Consider the following 10,000-nt stretch of genomic DNA (forward strand, 5'->3'; position numbering starts at 1 on the left):
TTTTCAATAAAGAAAGTTTCTGAACTGTTCCTCAGAGTTGAATAACCAAGATCCAGACGCTGCAAGACCACTGGGATGGGCATCACTTGGTCTGTCTGATTTATAACATGAACTAACATGTCTGTCCTGAAATAGAGTTTATGTGTTATACCCTCAAAAAAATCTGGTGAAATGTATAACAAACTTATGATAGTTTGCTAACAAAAGTAAATACCATAATGCATACTCTGTCTACAGTATTTACCTCTGTCTGTTCACTGTGTTGTCGGAGTCTACATGATACCTTATTTCATCAACTACAGCTGTTCCTTCACAGACCTGTGGATTTCAGTTATCAGTAAATGGGCAGAAGAATAAAAGACAAAAGTTCCATATATAAAAACAGTAAAACCAGCTATACATATAAGGGCAGTAGTCATTTAGTATACAAATTTATGGTGAAACACATGCAACTAAAAAGATAGACCAGGTTGCATTTAATATCTTATTCTTTTAAAGACATGATTCAATGCCACTAACTGTATATCAAGTACTGATGAAGAGAAAAGTTCAAGGCAAGCACTCACCTCAGACAGAGTACTGGCAATGGCCTCTTGTTGACGCACCACCTCTTCAGGGGGCTGAGCCAGAACAACCCTCACAAGGTCTTCTCTCTCCCATACCCACACCTAATGACATTTGCATTTTGTGTAACTTAACAAATATGATATGAACATGATATAAAATGATAAGTTGTATTTATCTTAAACATTGTCTCATCAAAAGGTAAACTATGTGAAGATCATCACTATTAAAATCCGTATTAACAAATTACAAAACTTTTTCTCCAACATCACAGAAGAAGGAAGTCTCAAAAAAAAAAAGAAAGAAAGAAAAAGAAAGAGAGAAAGAAAGAAAGAAAGAAAGAAAGAAAGAAAGAAAGAAAGAAAGAAAAAAAGAAAGAAAGAAAGAAAGAAAGAAAGAAAGAAAGAAAGAAAGAAAGAAAGAAAGAAAGAAAGAAAGAAAGAAAGAAAAAAGGGATAAGGGAAAAATACAAAAAGCCCTTACATTGACGTTACACTTGGCAACACGGTGCGGAGGAGCTTCCTCTTTTGCCTGGATCTGCAAGAGGAATCTGTGGCGTCTGTACTGCGACATGAGTGAAGCTGTTGTCAACTTGCCATCTTGAGTCACATTGAAAGGTGATGGAATGATGGATCCAATAGACTTGACATCTCCTGCAAAATAGATAAGAGTTTGTTATTACTACTTTTATTACTAAGTGACAGTCTATGTCCTGAATATACTTAACTGAATATCTTTTTGAGGTTAACACTGAATTAAATTCTTTTCCAGCACAATAACTGAGGGACTAGATTAATCTAAATATACATACAGATATTACTGGACAGTCAGATGCCCTCACCTGGTCTGAAGAGATTGGAAGCTCTAATGGAGTAAGACAGGGTACCATTAAGTCCAGCGTCTCCATCAACAGCACTCACCATCCGTACAAATCGGTCTACTTCTGCTTCATAATTAACCCCTATAAGAAATGGCTTGTAGTTAGATTAACCTATTTCATATAATGTATTCATGTTTATGAAGAGCAGTGAGGATAACTCAAAAAGGATAGTGAAGACAAAATTATTTTAAAATGTATCTGTAATTTATCTGTATATCTAAATTATAACTATATATAATATATTATAATATAATATATTATTATTATTATATATATATATATATATATATATATATATATATATATATACATATATATATATATATATATATATATATATATATATATATATATAATATGATATATTCTATAACTAACCTGCGTAATATACATCCTTTAAGAATCGAGGAGGGGTATCATTTTCATCTTCGATATTCACAGTTACTATTGCCAAGGTTGGGTCATCTTCATCGTAGACAACCTCCTGGGTCTGATCCCACGTGAATATTGGGTCATTTGTGGCTTTGACAACTAACGTATATTTATCAAGTTGTTCTCGATCCAGGACAGCATTGGTGTACAGGTTACCATGTAATTTGTCAAGGTAGAAACTCTCATGTGCATTACCAGATACTAAGTAGTAATAGATTTTAGCATTGATTCCAGCATCTGGATCGTATGCCTGAAGTTGACCTGTAAAGGAAAGGTGAATTAATTAGTTCAAGTTGTCCTATGCTTGTTTTCCTCAAATTCATATGAAAGATGATTTGCATGACTACAAGTTCTCCCGGGACATACCAATTAAGGTGTGTTTTGCTGTATTCTCAGCAACACTGAAGTGATAAGCTTGTGGCATACTGCTTCTTAGGAAGACTGGACGGTTGTCATTCACATCTTCCAAAAGAACAGTCAAGAAACGGAGAGTTTCATATGATATTGGTGAGCCCTGATCTTTGGCCACAAGAACAAGCTGTTGAGGAAGGTTTAATTATTAATCTCATCAACATTAACAACATATACCGAATTAAAAAGTGTTGTGACAAAAACAAAAATATATTATATAGAAATGACACTTATGTGTTTAAACCATCAATATCAATTTTAAAAAATCCTTTTACCTCATATTTATTTTGTTCTTCTCTGTCAAGAACAACTTTGGTTGACAGTGCTCCTGTTACAGGGTCAAGATGGAACTGTGGTGTATCTTGAAGATTTTCTTCACCAATGCGTAAATGGTAACGCACTTCTCCATTGCTTCCTGTGTCTTTATCTTCTGCCTCAACTATTAGGACCTCTTGCACTTCTGAACTCCAATTCTGCAAAATCAGTAGTTTCAGGAATTGTTTTGTTTAAGAAATAAAAAAAAGCATTGAGATTTCAATGATTCAGAATATATGCATACACACAAAAACTACTTTAAAATTCATTATCTAGTCTAGAAAAATGGTGTTATATATAATATGAAGGAAGAGATATGTATACAGACATATGTATACATGCACACACATACACCTGCAGACAATGTTATGTACACATTAGAGTATTATACTGAAATTACACTAAAATAAATAATTAGTCCTTAAGTTTGTCACAAAAGAAAAGAAATGCCCAACCTCCTTGACCAACACTGTCGTGTTTGGTAGAGCCGGAGAAATGAACTTGGGTTTGTGTTGGTTCTGGGGTAGGACTGTAATTTCCACGGTTGCAAAGTCACTATATTCACCTGAAAAAAATATCATAATGAAATCAATTTGCTAGATATATTATCTATCATCCATGATTATTCTCTCTATGTAAGTGCTTTATTTTTTTATGTTTTTTTTATTAGCTTCTTTATTATTGAGAATATCATTTTGAAGAGGATTTCACGCTACGAGGGAAAAAGGAAACAGCAATTTAAGATAACACTTTACCTGTTCCATTCAGGTCTCTAGCTTCTATTGTGAGGTTATAGTTGCTTGGCTTTGCAACAAGTGGTTGTGCTGGATAGAGTATGCCCATATCGGGGTCAAGGGTGAAAGAACCTGAAATATTGATAAGATAGTATTATATATATACATGTGTTTTTAATTCATATTGTCATTTGAAACTTTTAGATGATAGCATTGGCATACAATATTTTGTTAGTGAAACACTGAAAATAGATCTAGGGACCTGGAAAGTTTGAAAGTTTCAAATGTTCAAGTGAAATTTTTAAAAGTTTTACCTTCCTCATTTCCTTGTGTGATAGTGTATCTAATAAGGGCATTGATGCCTTGATCATTGTCATGGGCCGTGACCTGAACAATGGGTGCTGGAGGGTTGAGGGGCAAATTCTCCACCACACTGGCAGAGTAAGATTCCTGGCTGAAAGCTGGCGCATGATCATTCACATCCGTTATGGAGATGTGAAGCTGATAAAAAAAAAAAAATTATAATGAATGAAAACTAGTGTTGGAATTAAAGTAGGAATTGAAGTATATACTAGTCAATAAATAAGATTTATGTCTTTACAGAAAAAGCCAAGTGTAAAAGGGACATCCACTATACTCACTGGCACAGAGGACTGTCGACGATGATTCTCAGGTGCTGAGTCTGTGGCTACAACTCTAAGCACAACAGCTGCCAGTGATTCCCGATCTAGTAATGCTCCATTTCTCACTGTCACAAGACCTGAAGAATCTATTGCAAAATGCTCGTGGTGATCGCCTAAGGATAGAAAGCTCTTATTAGTCTCATGATCATAGCATATATTATTATCTATACATGATTTTTGCCAAATTTAAAATCTCCACTTCATACCCTCATGACTGGATATATCCAGTCTTGAATTTATGTAGGAATAAAGAGGCCAGATGTCTCCCTGTCATGAACTTGAATGATTACATAGCAGTACAGTTATTTTCATACAACCTAACAACCTGTTTGATGCTCACATTTTTTATATATTTTAATATATTTACATCTACATCTCTATGTATATATTTTGGATCATGATTTCTGAAATTCTCACAGTTAGTATAATTAATCTCTTGAAGACTGCTTGACAGTCCAGTAGCTAATTTATATATATATGGTAAAATAAGTGAATGCAATAATGATCATATAAAAGGTAAAGAGGCCTACCAGCAAGGGAATATGTAATAACTCCAAAGTCCCCTTCATCTGCATCTCTTGCAGTAACAGTAATGACAGATGTTCCTGGTGGAGAGTTCTCAGCCACATCTGCATCATAAACTGAGGCACTGAACACTGGTTCCTCATCATTTATATTTTCCAACTGAAAAGAGAAAGGAAACATTCTCAAATTCACACTTCAAGAGATATCTAAAGTTTGAGATGTGCATGAACTGTATTCAACAGTAGAGAAAAAGTAATGTCGAGTTTGTTTTGGAGATACAATGTGATGCATTGACAAGAAAGCCCAAGATACAAATACAAGTTCATCAAAAGGTGAGTCAACAGTTTCCCTATATGAGATTTTGTAAATATATATGTCTTCTGGTACTTTACAGCATTTAACTTTCAAACATCATATTATGGAGCCAACATAGGTGTGAGGCTGTGTAGTGTACACTCTTACCTGTACTGTCACTGTAGCTGTTGCAGATAAAGTTGGAACACCAGTATCATGAGCTACAACTATGAAGCTAAGCAGGGGCTGAGTCTCATAATCCAGTCGAGCTTTCACTGTTATAACTCCGGTCGCATTGTCGAGGCTGAAGTGCTCTGATGGCTCTGCTAGTGAATATCCTCCTACAGAGAGAAATATACATATATTGTTTAAAAGTGATTTTTTCATGTACTAGATTGAAAAAACACATGAATTTTCAAAATCAACATACTTGGGGATCAAGTCTTTTTAGCTTTGTGATCTCCACAGTTTCAGAGAATATAAAATACAGTACAGAAAGGACCCCTCCTTACCTATATTGGAATCAACATCAGATGCTGTAATGGTGGTCAGAAGAGAGCCTCTTGGCAGCTCCTCTGCCACTTTGACTTGAATGGTAGGTGAGTTTGGACTCCATGGTGCAGGAAACGCAGGTGGAAAATCATTCACATCCACAATAGTAATAACCAAATTACCATGACCAACCTGGGACATGAAGGAGAATAGATATGGTTAAGAGGATGATGCCTTTTAAGAAATTTTGTGCTTGATGGTAAAGTATCATATCCTCTTAAAGCTTATGAATTTGTGAACAGTGTTTGTTAATAGAGTACTTTAGAAATAGTCACTAATAAGCCTGAATTGCTGATGTTTAATAACACTTAATACTAGTTTGATGATAATATCATATAGTCTCATGCAAAATTCCTTTCCATATATGTGTGTCAACAGGGTGAATATTGTGCTGTCATTTTGACATAACAGATAACAGAAAAAAACACATGAGATGAAAAAGAGTCAGCTAGTTTTCTTTAATGTTTATTTACTATCACATAAATTGCTTTCTTTCTCACCTGTGGTGGTATTGCAGAAGTGTCAGTTACAGTGACAGATAATGTGACTTCTGTGGCCATGGTTCGGTCCAACTTTCCTGCCACTGTGACCACTCCAGTTTTAGGATCCACAACAAATATTTCCTGAGAGAAGAGGACAAACATTAATATCATTATGATACATCAGATGTAGTACAATTATGCAGCTACATATTTTCACAATTTATAAGTAATACATGTGTGGCAGCTGGTTAGTGTATGAATATCATATCTGTCAACTATTCAAATACCCTAAAATTACTACAAATAAATGATATCTTGAATGACAGACTTATAGGAAACCCTTAACAGAATCCAGACTTCTTTAGAAATAAAAGTAACAATTACTCTTCTGCAGATATTTTAAAAATCCATCTAAATTTTTCTTATGGGACAAAAAGTCAGGAATAGAAACTAACAGCCAAAGCATCTCTTGAAGGCCCTTCCACAGGTCGTCCATCGCCATCCACTGCCGAGACTGGCAGCTGAACGCCATAAATAAGGGCTCCCTCCCCAACAACATCCGGGTCTTGTGCTGACAATGTGTAAAACGTCGTTCCAGGTTGAACATCTTCGGATACCTGTCAGTGAGAAAAGATTGATTAGATCTCTCTGTATTAAAAAAAAAAGAAAAAAAAAAAAGAAATGTATTCATGTCATGAAAAATTCACTAAAATTTGGAAAGTGAAAGCTTTACTTTTAAGAAATCTATATTTATAATAGTAATTTGTTTCTCCCGTCTGCCCTCTGCTTCTATTACCATATCTCAAAGCTTTTTACTATGTACCTGAGTCCTCTGGGTTGTAGGGGTGAAGTATGGGCTTTTGTCATTGTTGTTGATGACACTCACAGTCAAGGTGGTTGTAGATGTCAGACGTGGTATTCCTGATAACGTAGGTTATAGAAGACGTAGGTTATAGAAAAGTTATTTCTCTGATGACTGTATTTTTATAATTTAATCATAGCACAGTGGCCATAAAAATTGTCAAAAATAATCAGATCTACAGAACAGAAAAAAAAACAATAAAAAAACTGAGTAGTGGAGAACAATTCCTTAATGCCTGTTGAACCTCTATGAATACTCCCCATCTGTACCTGCATTATAATCCATTACAAATACCCAAATTAATTAAAAATGAATTAAACTCTTAACAACTATACCTCCATCTGTAGCAACAATCTCAATGTCATAGCTCTCTCTCTTGTCATAGTCAAGTTTCCTTGCCACACTTATTATGCCCGAAGCACCATCAATGGAAAAGTCATCGTAGCCACCTCGATGGATGCGGTAAGTTAGCATTGCATTGGCTCCTGTGTCTGCATCGCTTGCCGACACCTGCTCTACAACACTTCCTGTAAAATAAAAGGAAAAAATATGGACTGAGAAAGAGGAAATGTGAGAGAATGGACTGAAAAAAACGGTTTAGTTTGATCTAATTTCATGGTGGGTTTCTTCTAAGGAATATTTTTATTCAAATTATACAAAGAAATTTCTTTTACTTCCGTTCGTGAGATTCTTTCTGCCTATTTTATAGCTTTCAATTTTCACATTACTTAATAAAAATACTTACCAATTGCTGCATTTTCCTGTACAGCTGCCAGATACGGATTCTTGCTGAAGATTGGTCTGTTGTTATTGGCATCTCTGACTGATACCCGGACGTTGGCAGTGTGAGAACCTTTTCCATCATTGGCCTAAAGAAAAGAAAAAAATACGTTATGAAAAAATATTCTTATGCTATTACTACCTTAAATTTATCAAGTGGTTGATATTAACTATGTGTATATATACATATATATATATATATATATATATATATATATATATATACACATATATATAGACAGACAGACAGACACACACACACACACACACACAAACACACACACACACACACACACACACACACACACACACACACACACACACACACACACACACACACACACACACACACACACACACACATATATGGTACAGTACTGTGAACTTTCTTCTGTTTTTTTCTTTACCTCAACCGTGAGAATGATGAAATCCGACTGCAGATTCGAAATGTCCAGTCCGGATTCGTTGGCTACGCGGATGCGCCCCGAAGTCTGGTCGATGGTGAAGAGGCCGCCGGGGTCGCCGCCGACGAGGCTGTAGACCACGCGGGAGGTGGCGTCGGGGTCCTCGGCCTGGGGGGGGGGGGGGAGTTATGGTTTATTTGGTGAATTTGGGATAAATTGTGTGCTGATGAGGCGTTTGTTTGGCTTTCATAAGGTAATATGTTGGCGATCCTTTTCTTGGAACTGTTTACAATCATACTTGTTATGATTTCTTTTGTTCAATCAAGATTTACTTCCAGTCCCTATCGAGATATTAAAACCGCAAATGATCAATTGTCATAATTCACAAAATCAAAATCTATCATAAAATATAATCCAGATTGTAAATAAAGCAAGTGTTCATTATATAAATCACAGTATCTTATCCAAACCAGGTAGTATTAAGAGTAATTGATATTCCATCATATATTAATAAGTACATGAGTATTAGTAGCAAGACATAGTAACAGCGGAAGTATCTATTTAATCCTTATCAGAACCACGTAGCATACAACCGAAGTATCTATCTAATCCTTGTCAAATCCACGTAGACTGCAACCGACGTATCTATCTAATCCTTATCAAAACCACGTAGAATCAATCACCTGCACGAAAAGGGGCGGGTCGAAATCCGGAGCGCCCTCGTCGATGACAGCGCGGTACTGCTGGCGAGTGAACTTGGGCGGGTTGTCGTTGCTGTCGGCCAGAGAGACTCGCACAGGAACCACTGTTGTGTGCCCTGATCCTCCTGCATCGGTGGCCTGGTCGGAAAACACATAAATAAGGAGTTGAGATGATCATGATTATGGAATCTCTGAGCTTGTGTGTCCTGATCCTCACGTGTCTGTGGCTTGATCGAAAAAAACTCAATAAGGAGGTGAGATGATCACGAATATGGAATGTATGAGCCAGTGTGTCCTGATCCTCCCGTGTCGGTGGTCTGGTCGGAAAAACACATCAAGGACTTGGGAGGTTGGAAAGCATTAGCTCAAATATTCTGCTGGACTCGAAGGTTCGTCTGCGATTTAGTTTTAATGATAAAGGTGTGTTGAGTTATTGGTAGGATAAGATGCAATGACACTTTACCTGGAATGACAGAAAGTAGGTGGGTCGCTCTTCGAAGTCCAGGCAGTTCCCATGGCCTGGGGTGTCGCAGAGTGCCACTGTGATCACTCCTGAAGTAGCGTCTACCTCAAATCTGACGGGAAAGATAATTTTCATGAATAAGAGACAGATCCAGAATAAAGGAAAAATCGACTATTTTCCTGACATCCTACAGTTTTAATAAATTGAAAAAGTTTAACTAATAAGGAAAATACGTCTCAGTACCACCCATTACCTTTGTACACACAACATCGTTCACCCTTTTTCCCCTACTTACTTCTCAGCACCGTTTCCAAAGAGCGAATACTTGATCCCATCCGCGCCGAACTGGCCCGTGTCTCTGTCCGAAGCGACGATGGTAGTCACGACGGTGCCCGTAGAAGCGGTCTCGGAGACGACCGCCGTGTAGGCCTCCTGGTCGAACCTGGGGGGGTTGTCGTTCGTGTCTGTGACGGAGACGACCACGGTTGCGGTGGACAACAGGCGCGGGTTCGTCAGCGTTTCCTCAGCGACGATCTGTGAGTGAATTAAATTTCTCATGTAAATGTCTAAGCAACAATCTTTGAGTGAACCAAGAGATTTCTCGTGTTCAGTCCTAAGCAATGATCTGTGAGTGAATCAGATTTTTTATGTAAATTCCTCGGCAACGATCTGTGACTGAACTAGAGCTCTCATGTAAATATCTAAGCAACAATCTGTGAGTGAATTAAGAGACTTTTCATGTAAATTTCTAGTCTCCAGTCTGTGAGTGAATCAAATTTTTCATGGAAAATCCTCATTGACAATATGGTGTGAATTAGAGATTTCTCGTGCAAATTCCTCGGCGATAATCTGTAAGTGAATTAGATATTTATAATATGAAAACATTTCACGCTAATTCTATGTAGCAAGAGAAAGTGA

The 10,000-nt window shown here is 36.9% G+C and overlaps 1 protein-coding gene across 2 annotated transcripts in view; it reads right to left on the minus strand.

The window, feature by feature from the left end:
• The window catches only part of LOC125043004 (cadherin-87A-like), a 48,456-nt gene that overhangs the window by 2,185 nt on the left and 36,271 nt on the right, over positions 1 to 10,000 (minus strand). For both annotated transcript variants that reach the window (XM_047638927.1, XM_047638926.1), the window contains exons 11-34: positions 9,378 to 9,616; positions 9,083 to 9,194; positions 8,602 to 8,757; positions 7,922 to 8,086; positions 7,480 to 7,603; positions 7,070 to 7,261; positions 6,696 to 6,793; positions 6,328 to 6,489; positions 5,891 to 6,013; positions 5,351 to 5,522; positions 5,007 to 5,179; positions 4,550 to 4,703; positions 3,978 to 4,132; positions 3,651 to 3,837; positions 3,358 to 3,468; positions 3,058 to 3,167; positions 2,563 to 2,760; positions 2,243 to 2,414; positions 1,823 to 2,137; positions 1,406 to 1,525; positions 1,048 to 1,217; positions 567 to 668; positions 245 to 318; positions 1 to 126 (exon numbers count right to left, since the gene is read on the minus strand). The exon at positions 1 to 126 is cut by the window's left edge and continues 7 nt beyond it. In XM_047638927.1, coding sequence (XP_047494883.1) covers positions 1 to 126; positions 245 to 318; positions 567 to 668; positions 1,048 to 1,217; positions 1,406 to 1,525; positions 1,823 to 2,137; positions 2,243 to 2,414; positions 2,563 to 2,760; positions 3,058 to 3,167; positions 3,358 to 3,468; positions 3,651 to 3,837; positions 3,978 to 4,132; positions 4,550 to 4,703; positions 5,007 to 5,179; positions 5,351 to 5,522; positions 5,891 to 6,013; positions 6,328 to 6,489; positions 6,696 to 6,793; positions 7,070 to 7,261; positions 7,480 to 7,603; positions 7,922 to 8,086; positions 8,602 to 8,757; positions 9,083 to 9,194; positions 9,378 to 9,616 — 3,710 coding nt within the window. The remainder of the gene's footprint in view (positions 127 to 244; positions 319 to 566; positions 669 to 1,047; positions 1,218 to 1,405; positions 1,526 to 1,822; positions 2,138 to 2,242; positions 2,415 to 2,562; positions 2,761 to 3,057; positions 3,168 to 3,357; positions 3,469 to 3,650; positions 3,838 to 3,977; positions 4,133 to 4,549; positions 4,704 to 5,006; positions 5,180 to 5,350; positions 5,523 to 5,890; positions 6,014 to 6,327; positions 6,490 to 6,695; positions 6,794 to 7,069; positions 7,262 to 7,479; positions 7,604 to 7,921; positions 8,087 to 8,601; positions 8,758 to 9,082; positions 9,195 to 9,377; positions 9,617 to 10,000) is intronic.

This window comes from Penaeus chinensis, chromosome 33, assembly GCF_019202785.1.
Source record: "Penaeus chinensis breed Huanghai No. 1 chromosome 33, ASM1920278v2, whole genome shotgun sequence".
Lineage (NCBI taxonomy): Eukaryota > Metazoa > Arthropoda > Malacostraca > Decapoda > Penaeidae > Penaeus > Penaeus chinensis.